A 20062-nucleotide genomic window follows, 5' to 3' on the forward strand; every position below is an offset into this window, starting at 1 on the left:
TGTGCCCCTCAGGTCTCACCCGGGCCCTGTCACGGATCTTGTGGTGAATTTTTAAAAACTGACCCAAACGGGCCCGTTTATTTAGTTGTTGGGAGCGTTCCTCAAAGGCTCGGGGCGGGGGGGGGGGCTGACAGGAGCGGCGGCCGGCGGTGCGGGGGGCCACGAGGGACCGTGCCGCGCCGCTGACTCAGGGCCACCCGCGGGCGGCGCCTTTAAATGCGCCGGGCTCGGCCCCTCCGCCTCAGGTGGCCGCCGCCGCCGCCGCCTCCGCGCCTGCCTCCCCCACTGCCGCGCACCGCGCTTGCGCCGCGGCCGCCGGGGCCGGCACTCTCCCCCCGTCCGCGCCGCGCTCCGCGGAGCTTTGTCTGGGCTGAGCGGGCGGCGGGACCCTCGGGGTGACCCCGGCCCCGCCGTCTGCAGGCAGTCGAGGGGCGCAGGCGGCCCTTAAGGTGGACTGGCGCTTAAGGTGGACCGCTCCCGTAAGGTGGACTGGGCGTTAAGGTGGATCGCGCTTAAGGTGGACTCTCGGCGAAGCCGCGCCTGCGAGGCGGGGAGGGCCGGGGCTCGGCATGGGGAGCCCCGCCTGAAGCGGCCGCCGCAGGAGCCGCGCCGGTCCGTCCTGAGGAGGAGATGGGGAAGGCCCGCTGCTGAGGAGCCAACTTCTCCCCGGCCTCTAACAATGACCAGCTCCCGGCCGCTCTGCAGGAAGAGGCAGCCCATGGACGAGGGCGAGGTGGGAGAGAGGAGCCCGGCGCTGAGCTGCCGGGGGGCTGACAGGAGAGAGGCTTCCCCCCGTCAGCGACTCCCCGGCGCCTGAACGCTCCTGGGGGGGCGGTGGTTGGGGTGCCCCGTCGTTTCTGGATTGGGAGAGGTTTAATTTTCTTTAAAGGGAGCTCCTTCATCACCGCCATCCTCCTCCTCCCCGTCCCTTTGCAGCTCTGAAGCCCTCCCGGCCGCAGTCTCCCCGCCGGCCCCGGGGACCCCCCGGCGCAGCGCCATGGAGACGGTGGGAAAGTTTGAGTTCAGCAGGAAAGACCTGATCGGGCACGGAGCCTTCGCCGTCGTCTTCAAAGGCAGGCACAAAGAGGTGAACTATCTCTTATTTTCTTCCCCCCACCCCGCTTATTTATTTATTTATTGGTCTGGGCCGAGATGGGCACCGCGTCCCGGTCGCCCCGTCCCTGCTGGGCTGCGGCGGCTATTCTTAGCCTGGGCATCAGCCCCGGGCTCTGGGGCAGCTCTGGTGATGGTAGACGTGTTTATTATTATTTATTATTGTTATTCTAGAGTTTATTTGGGAGGCAAGGGTGCGCCCCAGCAGGACCCGGGCAGGTGGCTTCACCTTGGGGCTGGCCGGAGCGGGGCTGAGGGGTCCGCAGAGGCGTCCTGCTCGCCAAAACTGGCCCTCACCTTGAAATCAAGCGAACAAAAATCCCCGCACGCCGTCTGTGAAGTGTGTAGATGGCTCTTGCTTTGTTTTTGTTTTTTTTTGTGTGTCTGAAGTTTTGTCTTTCTCCACTTAATTTTTCCAAGAGGAGGGGAAATCGCTCACTGGTAAATAAAAGGAAACCAATCCAGCAGTGGATTTTCCATCATTAGGGCTTGGGATAAGCCATGGCTCCCACGGTGCGTTTATTTCTAGTGATTAAATAAGAGGATAATCATCGTATAAAGTAGTAACAAAAACCCAAACCTTGGGCTTTTCTCCTTGGGCTGACAAGCATAATTTGGGAAGGGGCAAGTCTGAACAAGTGAGGGATAGGCATTAGGATATAAAGTGAGAGGCCTTTACCGGTGCTGCAAGACACTTCTTTCAGTAGTATTTGTAATCTGTTAAGAGGCTGCTTATCCTAATGTAAATTAATGGTGAAATTTACATTTATTATTGAATTACATATTCACTCTTTCAGAAACCTGAGCTGGAAGTAGCTGTGAAATGCATTAACAAGAAGAACCTTGCAAAATCTCAAACTCTGCTGGGCAAGGAAATAAAAATACTTAAGGTAAAAGTAGACTGACTTGTTTTCTTCAGTCTTTGTTCTGTATGTCTTTTGTTGCCCCTAGCTTATGGTGTTTGTTTTACTTCTTCTAGGAATTGAAACACGAAAACATCGTTGCCTTGTATGACTTCCAGGTAAATACATTCAATTATGGCAAAGCATTCTGGATTTGGGAGAGGTTGAATGGAGTTTGTGGAATTTCAGTTATTAACAGATGTTTGTAATCAAATGTGTATTCTCGGAGGGGGTGGAGGGAAGTGTCCTGATAAGTTAGGGAGAGATAAACAAACACAGCTGAGCAGATCATGTATTAATTGTTGTCTGGACCGAAGAACTCTGATGCAGTTGGGAGTTGAGGCGGGAGCTCCTGCTCCCAGGATGTTATGCAGTGTGTGATGAATATGTCTGTGTTGGAAGCTCGTAAGTTCTCAGAATGTTAGAAATAAAATTACAGTAGTTATTCTTGGCATGCCTACCTTTTATTTTCCTTCTCTGGTCTGGATATACTCCCTAAGAAAATTCCTTTTTCCTAAGCAATGTAAAAATAGTGTGAGTGTGACATTGTAGCATATGATTGTCTTCAGTTCCAGAGGATTTTCATTTGCATTTTTCTGTTGTCCCTGTGGCAGTCGCTAAGCGTTAAAAATTGCACTAGATGTTTTTAGATTATTGTGGTTTCCCGCAGTTGCTTTTTCCCTCAAAGTCAGCTCTGAAGATCTAATATAAGGGGCTAAAACCGATCTGCTCTGAAACCCAAGTTATCCAATGATGTTTTTTTTTTTTTTTCCTTGAATTTTTAGTTTAAAAAATCCTGCTGCGTTATGGGGCGAGTTTTCGCTGACATTTGTGATGCTTTTTTAAAAAACGCTGCGGGATCTAAAAGCCTAAAATGGAACCCTTCTGCTTCTGGATGGCGGGGCTGGCGTGCGGGCTGTGGGTGCAGCCTGTGCCACCCCAAGGTCTGATATTTGCAAGTGACGGCTGCGTGACCGCCGGACCCCCCGGGTGGCCCTGGGGTGGCTTATCTGGAGCTGCCTGCCCTGTCCCTGATATCACATGTCCCGCAGGCCGCCGTGTTTGTTGACATTCCTCCTCCTCCCGTGGATTGGCTCCGGTGGGCTCTGCGTCACCCCAAACACGAGTCCCAGCCGGTTGGTACAGCCTATTTGCAATGCCTTCTGGGTGCTGTAGTCTGCCTGTGTCACCCCGGCCCCCCGGGGCTGTGTCACCCACCGCATCCCTCTCTGCCGGGGTAGGGGGTTATGGCGAGGTGCTCCAAGGGGCCAGGTCCTTGGAAAGCGTTTAATGCCTGGCGTTGTTCTGGAGAGAGGTGGATGTGGGGGATTTCGGGCTGCTCTGGGAGGGAGGCAGGGCTGCTGGGAACGGGATTGCTTCTTGGAAATATCCTTTGAGTGAGAGGCTGGCTGTGCGTTGCTCCTGAACCACCGTTCAAGCAAGATCATTTGCAGGCTGGTCTTGCAAAGCAGTGACCGCCTTTGGCCTGCTGCATGCTGCAGAGCAGCTCAGAGAGCTGGGGAAATTTCCTTGGCACAGGCTGCTTGGGGCATTAGGTCTCGTGTTTTTTTTGTTCTCCTCTCTACCTTTTAAGTTTACTTACTGACTTTTCAGTTGAGGGAGTGAGTGCCTTCTTCTGTGCTTCCTCTATAGTTTGCATTTGTATGAAGCATTATGCTGCTGGATTTGCTTACTGCAGCTCTTTCAAAACCTTTGTTCATGTTATGTTCTGTTCCTTGCCCTGCTTCAAATAACTGCTGGGTAGGAAGCAGCTCAAAGACATTTCCTGCAAAAGGAGTGATTTCGTCACTGTTAGAACTGCAGCAATGCATTTTTCTCCTTATGTGATGGCAAATGAGCTTTAAATTCTGTGTGTAGCAGTGTAGCCTGGTGAGATATTAGCAAGAAGCTGTGTAAGATACCACAAAACAAGACCTTGAGAATGGTCCTGGGCTCAAGGCATGCCCAGGTATATGTTTAGTTACCAGCTTTGTCAGAGACTCCTTGTATGACCTGGGTAATTTGATTTCTTGGACAAAATGAGATGGCTTAGGTGGCATTGGTGTGGAGTCTCCCCTGGTGTAAGGTGATCGGTCATCAGACACAGTCTGATGTGGTCTGACTGCCTACGTTCTGTGTGTAATGTGTCTGAGTGTTTGGCCTTGCTCTGTGTCTGCTTAGGAGTTGTATGAGAGTAAATGATCTGCAAAGATAAAAGTGCAGTTCTGTGGAAGGCTGGCTTCTGCCCACCTTTCCTTACTTTGTGGAAAAGACTACTTACTACTCACGTTGTTCCTCTGATACAAGATTGGTTGCTTCATTCATAGCTGCATATATATTTACCCTTGAAAATGTCATAGTTGCAGCTAATGGAGCCATGACTTTTGGGGTTTCTAAAACTGAGGAGGGTTATTCTTGTATTACAACATCATAGAGCAAAAAGGAAAAAATATTTCCTGTGAATCTTCGTGTTGCCCTGTCGCTTTGTCTGTTGTTGCATTTTGTGTTGTCCCTTCCTCTGCACCTCCTGTCGACACTGACTTTAGCTTTTACTCGTGTGTTCCTTACACACAAGGAAATGGTTGCCAAAACCACAGCAGCTGTAAGCAAGTGATTACACCCAATGATGCTTTCGTTTGCGTTTTCCTGGTTAAAAGCTAATGCTAACCAGGCCTCATACAACTCAAAGATTTTTGATGTAATGCCAGATTTGTCCCAGACAGACACTTGCAGTGCTGATACTTAATATTGACAGAAGCTCTTACCCTGGCACACTTGTTTTATCCTCAAATCCAGGAAAATTGCTGTGTTCCTTCGTGTCATAGATCTTTGTGATACTGGTTCATAAATAATGACAAAATAAGAAGCTTCCTAGGAATAAATGATACCGGTGAATGTTTAATGCATAAAAGTTCAGTGTCTGGACTTTTATAGATCCCCTTACTGGAGTCCTAAGAGCAGCATCATTACATGAGAACGGCTCACGAAATGAAATATGCATATTCCCATTATTATGTGCTCATGTATTAGTGAGAGGTGCTCCCACTAATAGTCTAGGAGCCTAATGCGAGAACCCTTGCTCAAAAAGAGGATAAATCATATTGTATTGTGTTTCTAAAAGTGCTGTCTGTTGCGTGTCTGTAGGGAGTTGTGGTGGAGATCTTTCCTAGGCAGAGGAGATGTTTGGTATAAAGTGAAAACCGGATTCCTCCCTATGCAGGGTGCGTTAGCCGCTACTGAGCGATCCCTGCCCGACTCTGCAGCTGGATTGCAGAGGGGCTGGAATTGGGGTGTCCAGACTGCAGCCGTCGAGGGGAGTACAGCAGTCTAGAGAGACATCTGGAGACCAGAGGTTGTCTTACTCTTTTTAAAGACAGCCAAATGAGCTCTTGTTCCTTAAGGTGGAAACTAGTGACAACGAGGATACAAATGATGGTTTCTACCGCATGAGGACTTGGTCTGGAAATGAGGTTTCTTAGCAAATGGATTTCCAGAACTCTGAGGATCAGCTCAACTCTTCACACATGTTGACGCTGAAAGCTTAGCAGCGTGTGGTCTGGTGTACGGGACTTGCTTTCGTTTCTTTTATGACTCAGGACATTGAATCTAAATCTGTGATCAGAGACCACTTGATTAGCTAAGGGGATTCAGTGGTAGGAAGGTAACTCTTGAACGTACCAGATGCTGGGAGCACTGTGCGCTAGACAGCTTCTTCCAGCACTAGTAAGAAGTAGGTTCTTGCATGTAACCAAGATCTCTGGGGCAGTTGGAGGTCCTGGGTATGTTTTCTTCCCTGTGCTGTGCCAGCTGCCCCAGGGAGGTTGGTTGAATACGTGTCAACTGAAGATCTTGCATGTGGCTGTGTTGGTGCTAGGGCAGAAAATCTGCTGTTCCTGGACATGAATCATGCTTTGGATATTAGAAAGCGTTTTCCTGCATGAAATAGGAAGAAGGATTATTTTACTGGCACGTTTTCCCTTGTTCTGTGCTATGATCTGAGCTCACTTCTTAAAGCAGCCTAGCTATGACTCTGCTTGTGTGGGTATTGGGTGGTGGTGTGTTGGTTTTGGGTTTTTTTCTAATTTTTGCACAGGTGGGATGGACTGGTTGTAGAAACATAGCTGTTTTGTGCATGCTGCATGTCACGCAGGGCCCTGCGCTGCTGAGTTTCTGGTTTAGCCTAGGTTACCTGAGGGTCTGCTTTCCATAATTTTGTGTCAAGCTGGTTTATTGTACTCACCCGCTCGGGATGAGCTGAGAGTAACGCTTAACTCACTCGTGCAGTACAGACTCATCAAAAATATTTCTGCTGGGGTGACTGAATCACCTGGAGTTCCTGGAGACAAAGAACACGGAGTCCTTGCAGTGCAGTTTTTCTTGCGCACATGGATTAAGGAATGGGTGGCAGAACAAACACTTCTCGGCTGAATGATCAGTCACCCTGGGCTGGTCTTGAGAGCCAAGTAATAATAGGCTTCTTCTGGTGTTGCTGTATAGAAAGTCCTCGTGACCAACAGGATCAGGGCTGTTGGGCTGTGAGGTTCTGTTGTGCTGTCTGCACCATCACCCTTTTTGGATATGGAGCCTTTAGCTGCTAGCCCACACCTTGTGTACGTGCCTCCTGCTGTCCCCCGGGACCTCTGGAGCTCCGTGCACGGCAGTGTCCTTTCGGCATGCCCTCCAGCACCGCTTGCTTCTGCTGCAGCGCTTCACTGATGAGCACGACGTGGGATGAATCAGTGCTGCTGCAGTGTCACCTCTTTGCCGTGCCACCTAATGCAGGATCTTCTGTTCCTCGGGCACTGCTGTTCAGGTGCCCCGGCTCAGGAGACAGGGCTCCGCTGTGACACTTGGAATGACTAAGGAGACACTCTGTGTCTGGGAGATCACCCTCCTGAGGTCAGGCTGCCTGCCTGGTTAAATCCTGTTTTAATTCCATCCCTGAGCAAAGCTGGCAGATTTCCTGGTGAGTGGGTGTAAAGTGCAGGCTTCTCTGAACTGCCAAGCAATCCTCCTTCTGTTTGCACTGCAGACAAGAATGGGGTGTCTGCTATCCTGCTCTGTCAGCATCCTCGCATCTGTTGAAGGGAATCGCTCTGTTACTGAAGATTGGATCTGGCTTAATTTAGAGCTAGAAGGGGAAAAGGACGGAAAATCCAACCATCGTCTGCCAGTAGTTTTGTAGGATGAGGCTTGAGAGTTTAGTGGACCAAAATGGCTATGTTTACGGAGAGCGGAGGGTTTTATAATCTTGAACATTTGTTTTACGCTGGCTTTGCTAGCTGGGCACCCCACTGTGCAGGTCACAGAAACGTCTAGCAAATGTTGACCACTAAATATAGACCTTAGAGGAGTCATGGGCTTTTTTTAGAGGGAGTGGTCTTGTTGCATTTCTGAAGTTATGATCACTGTTTTACTCATCCTGTGTGTAAAGCACATACCTGTGTTCCTCTCACATGATTAAGATGTCATGGAAGAGCCAGCGACGTAGAAGTTAATAGCTTCTAAAGCTCCTGTGGAAGGTAGCATTACTCAGACTATAATGACAGATTAAGGAATGTTTCCCAGGAGTAATCGGAAACTGGTAGGCTGTTGTCTTCACAGTTTGACAGCAAAGCTCTGGTAACGGCTGAGGTGCTATTCGTGCTGCTCTTCATGAAGCTCCATCAGTGTTTCTATTATGAAAATTTCCACCGTTTAAATCTTTGTGATGATTGAATGGATTTGGTTGGAGTGGGCAAAGCAAGGCAGTGGAGATTTGGAAGATGGATGGGAAGAAGTGCCTCCTAATCAGCGGCTGGGTGGGATTGAATTCAGATGGAGAACCACTGTTTGAATTTCTTTAAAATATTTATAGGTCCAGACCAAAGTCCAATTAAAAGGTTTAATTTTGTGGCTGGACTGGACTTGACACTAAACTGTGAAACTGTAATAAAACTCTGTGTTTCAAAAGCTCACCTTAATGCTGAAGCATGTGTAAAGAATTGAGGATACAGTTCACTTTGTGTCTTCCTTTTTCCTCTCCCTTTCCTGCACCCCTGCCTTCCCACCTGTGGATACCAACTAAAAAGCTTTTGCACAACAGGCAAGCTAGCAAACGGCAAACATAGAGTTGGTGTTGGTGGTAGGAATCTGAGCTGGATGGCTCTGGTTTGTTTTGGGGAAGCTCTTGGAGAAGCTCTCATCCTCTGGAGTTGGACGTGTCTCTTCCATGAGGCAGACTGCCTTCATCACGTGGCACGCAGCCAGATAAAATGAGAAGCTGAGCACAGGGGTGGTCAGCAGAGGTGGTGGTCTTTGATCTGCAATGTCAAGGAGAGAATGAGTTTGGTTTGGTGTTGTTTTCAAAATAAGTATGTACTTTTTTTGCTTGTTGTTGTTTGGTTTCTTTTTCCTGTTACTCATGTTCATGTAGCAACAGTAAATGGCAAACTTCATGAAAAGGGAATACGAGTGATGTGGTCTTCCAAGGCGGTGTTTCTCAGGTACAGGCCTAAACATACTTTGCTTAAGAGAAGCCATCTTAATTGTCTTCGGATGTTATGGTTCCTGTCTGAGAAATTTAATAGTAAATGTCCACAGCAGAATCAAGGGAAAAGCCCTGCCAACAGATAGCTTTAGAGCCTCTTTTGTGTTTAGTGTATAGTGAGAGGTGCTTTAACTCTGTGATGTCTCCTGCTTTATGATGTGCAGGCCTTAAATACCACCATAAACATAAAGAGATGCTCTCGAAATGCAAAGCGAGGATCTCAAAGTTGCATTTTTTTAATAAGCAAGGTCATTTCAAGAGGGGCTGATAGAAATGAATCAAATTCTGCATCGCTGGTTGCTTAGGGCAGTAATGTTCTGTCTGGCTGCAGGAGCACCTGGCTTGTCTCCTAGCATCAGGATAACAGGAGGAATTAGGTCAGCTGAGCTGGCATACTGGAGATCAACCAGACAACGTGGTTCCGGCAGGGGGAATGAAAGATGCAGAATTTTAAGTCATTAGAGATCCTATTTAGCAAAGCGTCTTACATCTCCAGGGAGGGAAGGCCTCCCAGCCGGCTCGGTACGCGCTGGTGGCCTGGAGCACAAGAGCGGCTGGGGCGATGGGAAACCCCGGGAATCGCAGCGGAGGCTGAGCTGGGGTCGGGCAGGGCTGGGTGGGTTTGGAGCGCGTAGGTCGCGCGTTTCCTACGCGTCTGTGCTGTGCTGCTTAATGTCACTGTGCACGCCACTGGGCAGCGGGGCGGCTTTCTCTTTGCAGGATTTTTCATTTGTTTGACTGATATTTTTTTTTTTCATCTAGTTGGCAATTGTAGCCAACCCATTAAATACGTTAAAAGATATTCAGTTCTCTTCGTTTTCTAAATGCTGCAGATTCAAGCTCATGTAATGGGAATTTTTCCCCCCCCTCTTAAGTAAGACAGTTTATTTGAAAACCTATGCTTTTTTCTGTAAACACCTTTGTGCTGTGACAATGTGTGTTTGTTTTCTTAAATCTGGTAAATGAAGTATGAAGTAAGTGGATGTAAAAGAGACTTGCAAAGGCCAGTCAGTCATGCAGCTGCCATAGAAAACCCTGTGGGGGCTGGGCCTCTAATTCCCAGAGTTGCATAAAAAAAATCTCCTGCAGGATATCAGCTTGTTTGGCATATGCCATTAAAAAACCACGCCGTTCCCAACTTTATTAGTAGAACTGCGTTATTGGTTCTAAAATCAAACTTCCAGATTGAGTGGCTTTGCTTGTATTTGAACATGTCTCATAAGTGAATATGTCTCGGTGAGTGTGTGATGAAAACCGAAACGTTCCCTCTTGCAGCCTGCCTTATTGTCTGCCTCGACCCACAGCGCTCCCCCACTGCTCCCGCGCTGTGGGTAGGCTCGTAAAATGCAACCTTATGGTGTGCGGGGATTTCATTCCCGTACGTGTGACTGAGCTTAAGGTAATGGGGAATTCAACCTTAAATGTTCGTTTTATAATACGACTGTGATACAGAAAGGAGATGAGAATAAACATAGAAAAGCGAATCAGATCTTCAATGGTTTTATCGTCATTTTTAGAATTCTGAAGTCTCCTCTCTTGATAGCATTGACATAATGCATTGTCACTTGCAAAAAGGAGCTTGCTTTTCTTTAAAGAAGCTTCTAGGTCTTATTCTGCCTGTTGGCAAAGGGGTAATAACTACTTTCCACTCCATGTCAGAAAGTCCAAACTTTTCAGGATTCTGCTGCTTTTTTCCTCTGCAACCTCGTCTCCTTGCTGGGCTGCTGCAGCTGCTGCGTACAGATGTGACCTGCGCTGCATGCTCTCCAGCAGTAATGCCTCCCTAGCAGCTGGCCAGCTGGGGACACAAACTGGTGTAGGTGGTGCAGCATTACCCCCAGATGAACATGACTGCTGTAAGAAGTGATTGCTTTTCAGTGTACCAGCAGCATGAGTCTTCAATTTGCTCTGATGCATGTTTTGGTCTCGCCTTGAAGCTCTGTGACTTGTGAAACCTGCCGCTTTGTGCCTATACTCTTATTATGGCATTCATCCTATATTTTGGTTTCTGTGGTTAGGCTCAGATGCAGCTCTCAGCTTTGACTTGCTGTAGCGTGTTGCTCTGCAGAGGCCCAGTCTGCTTCAGGAGGACAGTCACGTTTGCCCGCTCGAGCTCTCTGCGAGCGCTGCAGCTATCAGTCATCCAGCAGGCGCGTTGAATCTCAGGGCTGTGATCAAGGCCTGCAGTGAACTTGCGTGAAGCCAACCGCAGACTGCGCGGTCAGTGGGGCCGTGCCTGGCGCTGCAGCCTGCTGCTGCCTGCAGGTGGAGGTGAGGAGGAGAGAGCTGGGGCTGGTTTGCAGGAAGCTGCAGAAAGCTTGTGTCCAGTGGAAGGGATGGCGAAGTTTCTTCAGGTCACTTGAAGACTGAGCTGCCTTACCAGCTGTCCCACCATTTGTCTGTGTGGTGTTAGCTGCCTGGCAAACAGTAGCTCTGCGGACATGATGCTGTCTTGTTTATTTATTTTTTTAATGTTATGCAGTCAGACTTTAGGACTGTGGCCAGGGGGATGGGAAGTACTGTCCCTCCCTTCCTGAAGCCTATGTAGGACCAGAGGATAGCTTTCCTGCTGTTTTTAATCTGCCCTGAAGTACAACCTGTCATGAAACAACTCATCTCTTTCATAAGCAGAGAATACCATGGTGCCTAGAACGGGGTAACGCTGGCCCTTTGCATCGTTGTTCTCCTGGTCCTACAGAAATCCACCTGCTGCAAGGCTGGGCCTAAGTCACTTCCATGCTGCAGGGCCTCCCTTCTGCTGGCCGTGTGCCTCTGCTGGTGCTCCGCATCCTGGAGCAAGCTGACAGGTCTGCAGGAGGCAGAATGCAGTCAAGAGCCAATGCAGAAGTCTGTGGGCCTCTCTGGGTCTTGCCTCTTATGCTTATTCCCTGGGATCTACGCGAAGAAATTAGAAGCCCTCATTCTTTTGGGAAGTTGAAGATCTGCTGACTGTGGTAATACTGCTTTCCAGTCAGTAGCAGTAAGTTTTATTGCTGGACCTGGATGTGCCAAAATGGGCAAAGATATTGAGTAGACTGTTGGTTGATGGTATTTGTTGCTTGCATACCATCTCCTGGACCATGCTTATGTGTGACTGCTACCGCAGCCCAAGATTTATCACTTCCAGTGTAGCCCATACGCAAGAGGAAAGTGGCTGCTGGTTCCTTATAACGTGCTAACTCTCTTGGTTCAGGACCTCACCGGCTGCACAACTTGAATCCCCAAAGTCTGTCCTAAAATGTGCTTTTGTCTGGCTGTGAAGCTGTGTCTGGGTTTGAGAAACATTTTGTGGTATTGTGTGTCTGTGCAGAGAGGAGATTATACTGCAGCAAATGAATACTTTCCTCTTCTTTCTTCCTTTTCTTCCTTCATCTGAGCTAATTGTTGTGTCTTGAATTGGAAACCTGCTTGAAACGTTCCCGAGTTCCTTATTGGTAAGGTTCAGAGGAGTGAAGAAAGGGAGCAGGGCCAGAGAACAGAGAAACACAGTAGGCTCTGAGGTTTTTTTTTTCTTTCTGCATGAGGTCAAAAGGCATGTGAATATCTTCTATCTATTTGCTTTAGATCTATTTTCCAAAGGGTGAGTATTGGTAGGTGCTCCCACAATTCAGATTAATGTTGTCTTTTATCTTGCTTCTGTTCAGATCGTTGCGTCAAGAGATAATCCTTGCATAGCATGACGGTTTTCCTTTCCCTCTTCAGAGGTTAGCCTGCTCAAGCCAAGCTGTGAGTCAGAGTGAAATAATACCATGAGATTTTGCTGTTTGGAAAGTGTCTTCCCTCTCTTGAACGGTGGGTTCTGTTTCCCGAGCCCAGCGGGCCTGGGAGCCCCTGCCTTAGCTAGAGGCTGTCCAGGTGCCACTGGCCTAGGAGTTGGTTTCTGTAAAGCAAAACAGTGTTTGTTATAGCCGGTGTTCGTGACTCCGGTGCTGCTGTCAGACAAGTCATGACTACAGAGAGACCATAGGCCACAAGGGCGCTGGCTCTGTGAGATCGTACTGGCAAAACGGGAGGATGCGGTGTGCTGTGGTTCGGCCGCAGCGAGCGGGGGAAGTAGCATAAAAAAAAAAAAAAGAGTGGAAAAGCTTGGCTTTCATTTGGTGTCGAGTTTATCTTCCGCTGTCAGACTCTCAGCTTTATTTTATGCTTCTGTTGTGTTGGTACAATTGATGAGTCCTAGCCCTGTTTACAGAGATCCAGCAATTATCTTCGCTTGGCAGCTGCTCCGGGTGCTGTTGGAGAGGCAGTGTTCAGTCGCACATGGTAGATATCTTCCGAGAGGTACAAAACAGGAACCTTTGCCATCGGAGGGAGGCCAGCAAACAGGCGATGGTACGCTGCTCTTCAGGAGAGTAACAAAACCAGTTTTGAGGACTTTGAGTCCGTACGGCTCCTCTCCTGTGGGCAGTAGGAGCCTCGTCAGCCATGCGGTGCTCAGCACATGGGCATAATAATGGAACTATGTTCATCTCCCAGGTGTTCCTCCTGCATCCCCAGTCTTCCCAGACAGGAGGGTTTGTGTGAGGTGGAAGCCATTCTTCGCTGGTTTTACCCCAGTGTCTATTACAACACTGGTCCCACACAGATTGGTGAGAACACTGCATTGCTGAGAGAGTTTTGGAGTGTTGTGTAATTAAACTTCAACTTTTTTTCCTTCCTAAACATCTTTCTAAACCTGGTGGCAGGCTAGGTGCTGGGGTATTGTGCAGAGGAGGGTTTCTCTAAGGAAATTTCCTCTCGCAGACTTTTTAAGCTGTGGTAGGAGGATGACTAACTGTGGGTACACCCAGACATTTCCCTTTGGACACACCTAAACATACACTTTCCAAGAAGAGGATCATGCCACCTTCCAGTATGAGTGGAGAGAAAATTTAAAGGGAGACAGGACGGCTGGGTCCTGATGTCCGTAATGCCATCCTTCCTAGTGTCCCAGTGAGGAATTTTAACGCAGCGCTGGCCTGGGATGATTTATGTTGTACTGCTAAATGAAGTTTCTTCATTTCTTTGTCCTCTGTCAGCAGATGTGCGTTATTTGTAGACAGTAGAGGCTGTTGCCTATTTTTACACTCAATTAAATTGTAACCTCATCGCTGGGGCCTCTGCTGCAAGAACTGAGAGTCAGGCAGTGATCCAGACTGATTAATTATCAGCTTACTGTCTTTGGCAGAGGCCTTTTGGTGCTGTTGTGGAGCACGGTCAGGGTACTGCTGCGCTTTGTGATGAGCGGAAAAGTTAGGGGGTTGCCTCTGTGCTGCTCCCTTCGTCGAGCTCGTTTAGTGACAGGATTAGCCTTGGCTGCACGGACTGGCACATGTGAGTAAGAGGTCCGGAGTAAATGATCTGTAGCGCTTCTTGGACATAAGCCTCTGCAGAAATACAACAAACTGTATTGTTATTCTTGTTACTGATGTGGAAATGAGTGGGTTGGGCATTTTGTTTCTTTTCAGAGAGACTGGTAGCCTGCAAAATTTGGCTTGCAGTGTTTTTTCCTTGTTTTGCTAATGAACAAATCATAAATACTGTGGAAAGATAGAAATGGAAAAGAAATAGTTTCTGCTGCTGAATCAGCTTGAGGGAAGTCTATCAGCCCGTTGGAGAAACCAGAAGTCTCTTTAGGCAGTTGTATCCGTTGTAACCACAGTAAGCTCCGGCTGAAGGCTTTTTCCAAACAAGAGCTTGTTTCCGGGGCCGTTCCTGAAATAAATGTTTAGTTTTGGTGGCAAAATTCCTACAGATCTCTTTCTGGTGAGTGGGTCTTGAAATACTGAAGTTGCAAATGTGGAAGTTGTGTCATCCCCGCTACAGGCGTCTGCGATCTGAAAATACACTTGCTAAACATTGTGCTGCGGTGGGCGTGCGTGCAGCCGGCTGGAGAGCGCTTCCTAGTAAGGCCTGGGTGTTCAGAGGGTGCTGTTGCCCGTGGGTGGTTGGGGGGGCCGCCTACTTCTCTCCTAGAAGCCTTTCAGGCATTGCCCTCTTATCTCTTCACCCCGTGTTGGCGGGATAAAACCACCAACCACCAAGGTCACTTTGTTGCTGGGGAAGTCGAGCAGAGCATCTTCCTTGCCTGTGTAGGTCCTTATTTAACCCTAGTCACTGTACCCGCTGGCTGCCAAAAATCAATGGCTTGCTTGATGATGTTTGTTTGCAGAGTCTTTAAATAACATACAGTGGAAAAACAACCAAACTGTACAGTGTACATTAGCTGTGGGCTGGTAACTTATTACAAATATCTTTTGGACTCAGCCTGTGCAAGCTAAACCTCCTTTTCATTTTCTGTATAAGTAATAATATATTAAGCTTCCCCAAGCCCTGCTGGCACTATACATATTAAAGTGTAGAGTTACTGCACTGCAGTGATCACAGAATGTTTAAACAACAAGTGTCTATGAAAAATCTTGCTGTGGCAGTGATGAACTCAGTGTGGGCCGCAAAAACCACTTCAGAGACTTCCTCCATGGCCAGCAGTTGCCCTGTAGCGAGCTCTCTGGCCTGCAGCCCCGCAGTCGTTCCCTGACCGGCTGCACCGCGCTTCTGGTGTGTCCTCGTGCCTTCTGGTGTGTCCATGGCTGGAGTCAAAGGCCCGGGTGTCTTTCATAAACCTTGACTTTCCGCTGTTCCTGCGAAGGACAGCAGGAGCTGGTGGGCTTTGAACGTTTCTGAAAATTTTTCCCCAGCACTTTGTCACGTGCAAAGTTTGTGACGATGCCTGGGGTTTTCTTCTTGCACTGCTTCCCTGGGCTAGTGCTTCTAACCACAGACTGGTTTCCCCCTTCATCTGAAGCGTGTGTGAAAGTGGATGACTTAACGTGTGCTGCTTTTAAACGCAGAGATTGGAAAACAAGGTCTGTTTAAAGCAGTACTTGTCACGCAAGGAAATGCAACCAACACCGCCTTCAAGTATTACAGAAAATTGCTTTTTGGACAAACAGGGGGACCTTCAAAAAGCTCAGCTGGGCTTGGCAGTGAGAACAGCTGTAAGAGCTGGGGATGGCCAGCCCGGGGGTCTGGTGAACGCTGGAACCAGGGAAGCCACCGAGGCTGCTGGGCTGCCCAGTGCCTCGTGCCCCTCCAGGGACAGCGGCCCGTGCTGCGTGCAGCTGTGGCTCAAGTCTCTCAAATTGCAGGTCGTTCAGCTTCCTCCCCTCTCCCCCTCTTCCTCCAACCAGCCTTCAAGCAAGCATCTGGAAACTCAGATTTCACGTGGCGAGGTTAAAAGAGGACTGCGAGAGAAATGACGGGAGGTGCTGAGGACTCGAGGCGTTGACAAAGGCAGTCAATTTGGTACAGGCTTGGCAGGAGGTAGAGTCCTGTGGGCAGACCAAGATGAAAGGGGCTGAGAGCAGACAGTGGAGACTGTTTGGAAACTAAAAGGCTGGTAGGGTGGATGCTGGGGCTTTTTGAAACTGTAGTCGGGCTCGGAAGAGGAATCGGGCAGGCAGGTGTCTAGACAGCCTGTAAGTAAAGGCATGCTTCCCTGGAGCTGTGGAAATGGAGGGAAGTCTCTTGCTCTGCCGCTGCTTTCAGAGCTTCCCCACTCACCCAGGTCATTGCTGCCTGCCCTTGACCAGGACTGGGCCTTGAGTTTAGCAGTGACTTCTAGCGTACAGGCTTTTATGTCGTAGGTCTGCTGCTGTCTGATTGCTTTTTCAACAAGAGGATTTAGAGTCGTTCGCCCTTCTGAGTCTACCCAGGGCTGAAACATCTGGCTGTTTTCATGTTTGTTCTCTGCTAGTGGTTTGGCAGCTCTGCTAAACAAGTGCCAGGCAGCCACTGGTGTCAGCACAGCCACCAAAGTTCCTAATGCGGCTCCGTGGTGCTGCACGTTTGTGGGGCACTGCTCTGCAGTATCCCGTGCTGGCACCATGGATATATCGCCTCGTAGATGCTTCCTGAGGCCAGGGAGCCAGTGGAGAAGATCAGCCAAGGCTGGAGGTAAACTCTTAAGACTAAGAGGCATCACACCTGTAGCAAACTTAGGAAGATGAGCATTTGGCCTGGACTTTGCTGGTGTTGGACCCCCATGGTAATCCAGAAAGCTTTAGCCACCCATTAATAGCACTCTGTTAATGCACGCGTAGAAATTGGTTGGCTGATGTTGCATTTTTGACCTGAGATCCTCTTTGCCCTCAAATCAGAGGTGAATCTCTTAGACACTTTGCAGCCGTGGGGTTGAATTGCACATCCCAAAGTTGTGTTGCTCTTATCTCTCAGTTCAGACTAGCTCTGTTCATGTGGGCATAGCTGCTATAAAGGGCCAAGTTAAATGTGGAAATGATTAAGGCCCTAAGATGGCAGTGTGCCAGCATCTGCGTTGCGTGCCGCTGTTAATCCCAAGAGCCTGAAAGGAACATGAAGACCCGAGCCACAATACAGGAGATCTGCTTGGTTAAACAGATGCACACTTGGAAAGGAATAACATGCTTAAATACCTGGCGCTTTCAAAGTAAGCAGTCTTCCAGGAATTAACCTGTAGTGAAGATTTTACTCTTTCTTCAGTCTGAATCATAACAGAGCACAGTTTACCCGTTTAAAAGGAAATGCAGCAGTTGTAAAGTGTGTGAAATATTTCAATGCATAAATCTTTTGTTTTCCCTTTTCTGTTTCCCCAGGAACTGGCAAACTCTGTCTACTTGGTTATGGAGGTGAGTGCGTGTGTCTGTCTTTTTTTTTTTTCTTCCTTTTTTTCCTCTTTCCTGTCCTTTTTATTTTTTTCTTTTTTTTTTTTTTAAAAAGTTCCCCCCCCCCCCCCCCCCCCCCCAGTTTTTCTTAAACTTGTTTTAAGCAGACCAGCTTGTTACACAAGTAGTGCTTTCTGCTCGCAGTCTCCTGTGATGCTTTTGCTAATCTGATCTGTAGCTGCATGCCTTTGAGAACTGGAGCAGTGTGGGTGCAGACAGCGGCCAGGGGGATTTTTTGTACTGCTGCTGTCAGAAGGTTGTGCTGGCACAGGTTTAATCAGTCGGACGTCTTGAGATATCGCAAGGGTCAAATGGGTGTTACTGGGTAGTATCTGCTTCAAAGATACACGGAAAGAGAATTTTGTCAACGCAGCCTACCTGCAAAGCTTGTGAATGCTTTCCTTCCTCCGCAGTCTTCACCGCGAGGTCTTGTTGACTTTCCTTAATGATACGGAACACGATGTGGGGAACTTCAGTTTTCAGCTGTGGCTGCTCCCAGGCTTTCCTCAACCAGCTCTCTGGTGGCGTCTCCAGTGGTGGCCCTTCTGCTTTGTTCTGGTTTTATCTTTCTCTCTGATGTGCACGCACAGGGATGTGCACGTGCACAAAAGCTAGTTAATGCTGGTCTATCATAATGCAAAATAAAGTTTAGGGGAAATGGGACAGAAGAGGAACCTACAGGAATGGGGTTTTCCCTGCCAACTTCTGAATACATATTTTGACACGTGTGTTTGTTTATGTTTAAATACTATGATAAGCCTGCCATCCTGGTGAAGTCTACTGTTTTTAATCTTGGACTTGCCTTGCATTAACTAAGCTTTCTGTTCTGTTTGCAGTACTGTAATGGTGGTGACCTGGCAGACTATCTTCACAGTAAGTAGAACAATATGGAGAATATCCTCTGTATTCAGAAGAAAACACTGACTGGTTTAGCTCATTAAAGTTGCTGGGGTTTGTGGAAGATCTAAGTAAGCAGATTGTATATCTTTTTTTAATTCCTGCAAAATAAACAGAGTATCACTGCTCTTCTTCTAAGAGGTTTCTTCTAAGAGGTTCACCCTTGATAATAATTTGAAAACTGCGAATCCGTGACAATAAAAGCTAGTCTTGTAGTCTTTCCTATGTAGGTCAGTGGTGACTGTTTTCAGTAGTTATGTATTTTAGTTACAATGGCCTTATAGATTAAACATACTTTAACACTGCTAGGGACACGGTTTGTCTTTGTCTTGGTCAGTACAAAAAAGCTATTTATACTGAAGCTTTGCAGTTCTGTAGGGTTGGATTAAAATAAGATCCCAAGAGTATATTTCACTTTCTTTTAAGTTTACCCCTAAGGGTAACCCCTAACACATCTAGGACAGAACGCATTTCCTACTTCAGCGTATTGAGGGTGACTAGTGTCACCAGTAGTGTTGTGAGGGTGATGAAAACTATGAACTTGAGGGTCTCTTGGAGAATATAGCACAGGTATCTGTGACTGTGGTGCCTTGAAGAACCTTTTGGTGAGACTGAAGTGTGTCTTTGCCATCAGATGGAAAGAAACATGCTTTGCGCGTTACCCAGCTGTATGCTGGGACTCGGGCTTCAATCTCCCAAGGTAATTTTCAGTGCAGCCCACTGCGCAGGTACAGGATCCTGACCTGTGTGAAAACCACATTGCACCTGAGTGCCGAAGCGGTAGGAGGATAACATGCTGAACAAGTTGCTTAGCTGCAGTCAGACACAGCCCTTATTTTCTGTTGGCCTGACTGTATTTTTTTTTTTTTCCTTTAAAGTAGCTTTCTTGTTGTTTTGCATGTTAACTAGAAGATTACTAAATGTGAAGAGACAACTTTAATCTCATTTCTGGTGTGGCTCTAGGTCATGGTTAAACAAAATTTTTTTATATTGTTCAAATTAAAAGCTAGTCAGCTGGATAATACTTCAGGCTCCTTATTTGAGATAAATTATGCCTGGAAATGGCAAAAATTGAAGGATTAAAAGCTAAATTTACATTTGCCCTACAGCTAGTGTTGGTATCCCTAGAATGATTATTTGGGGCTTGATGCTAGTATGTTGCACTCTGTTCATACAGGGTAATGAATTGTGTTTGTGGACTTTAATTTTCAGAAAGGATTTAGTACTTGAAGGAAAATGAAGGAATAGCCTGCCTTTCATGTGTTTTGTTTGTTTAAAATGTGGGTGAGATAGAAGTGACAGGCATTCGTTTTTTAAAATCCAGGTTTAGTATGCTTTGTCTTAGATAAGTGATGGTGTTTTGCCTCTGTTCGGTATTGCCGTGCTTTAGAAGGAGCATCTTTGGTGGTGGTGAAATGCTGTTGTGAATACCAAGTGAAAATGGTTTTGTATTTGATACCCTCTTTTTCTCCTTGAATACAAGTGCAAATATTAATAATGAAACGCTTTTAAAAAATAGTCAAACTTCAGTTTTACCAGCGTGTGGGCTTTGAAAGCTGAAGTTTTTAGCTTTCATGCACATGAAATGAACCTTGATGTTAAAGCACTGGACTGTGCACTCTTGTTGGCAAAGTTGCACGTGTAAACAATGTGACACAGCTTCTGGCCAAACAATTTATAGAAACATGGGTTTATAGAAAATCTTCCTGTTCATACTGCTGCTTCTATGTGCCCATTGTCATCTTCTCCCTTCAACCACCTCCCACCACCCCACTAAAAAAAAAAAAGTGAAGCATAGTGTGCAATTAGCTAGGCTATTAATACAGCGCACTTCCTTGTGTATCAAATGAGACTACTCAGGAAGTCGGTGGCTAGTTTGAGAAAGTGACGATGAATTGTGTTTTCCAAATAAAATTCAGTTTTACCCCAGTTTGGTTTGT

The 20062-nt window shown here is 47.4% G+C and overlaps 1 protein-coding gene across 8 annotated transcripts in view; it reads left to right on the forward strand.

Annotated features, from left to right (window-relative positions):
- Positions 1-296: 296 nt before the first annotated feature.
- ULK1 (unc-51 like autophagy activating kinase 1) overlaps positions 297-20062 on the forward strand; it is an 82896-nt gene continuing 63130 nt past the window's right edge. For 2 of the 8 annotated variants that reach the window (XM_087754265.1, XM_087754262.1), the window contains exons 1-6: positions 297-733; positions 890-1087; positions 1911-2003; positions 2093-2134; positions 17157-17189; positions 18062-18098. In XM_087754265.1, coding sequence (XP_087610391.1) covers positions 680-733; positions 890-1087; positions 1911-2003; positions 2093-2134; positions 17157-17189; positions 18062-18098 — 457 coding nt within the window. In that variant the 5' untranslated portion in view covers positions 297-679. Of the gene's footprint in view, positions 734-889; positions 1088-1287; positions 1454-1910; positions 2004-2092; positions 2135-9236; positions 16991-17156; positions 17190-18061; positions 18099-20062 lie in introns of those variants that run through there. The other 6 variants (XM_087754261.1, XM_087754264.1, XM_087754266.1 and 3 more) reach the window with 6 other exon arrangements.

This window comes from Nipponia nippon, unplaced genomic scaffold (assembly GCF_047370975.1).
Source record: "Nipponia nippon isolate SJK-2023a ecotype South Korea unplaced genomic scaffold, ASM4737097v1 scaffold_18, whole genome shotgun sequence".
NCBI classification, from domain to species: domain Eukaryota; kingdom Metazoa; phylum Chordata; class Aves; order Pelecaniformes; family Threskiornithidae; genus Nipponia; species Nipponia nippon.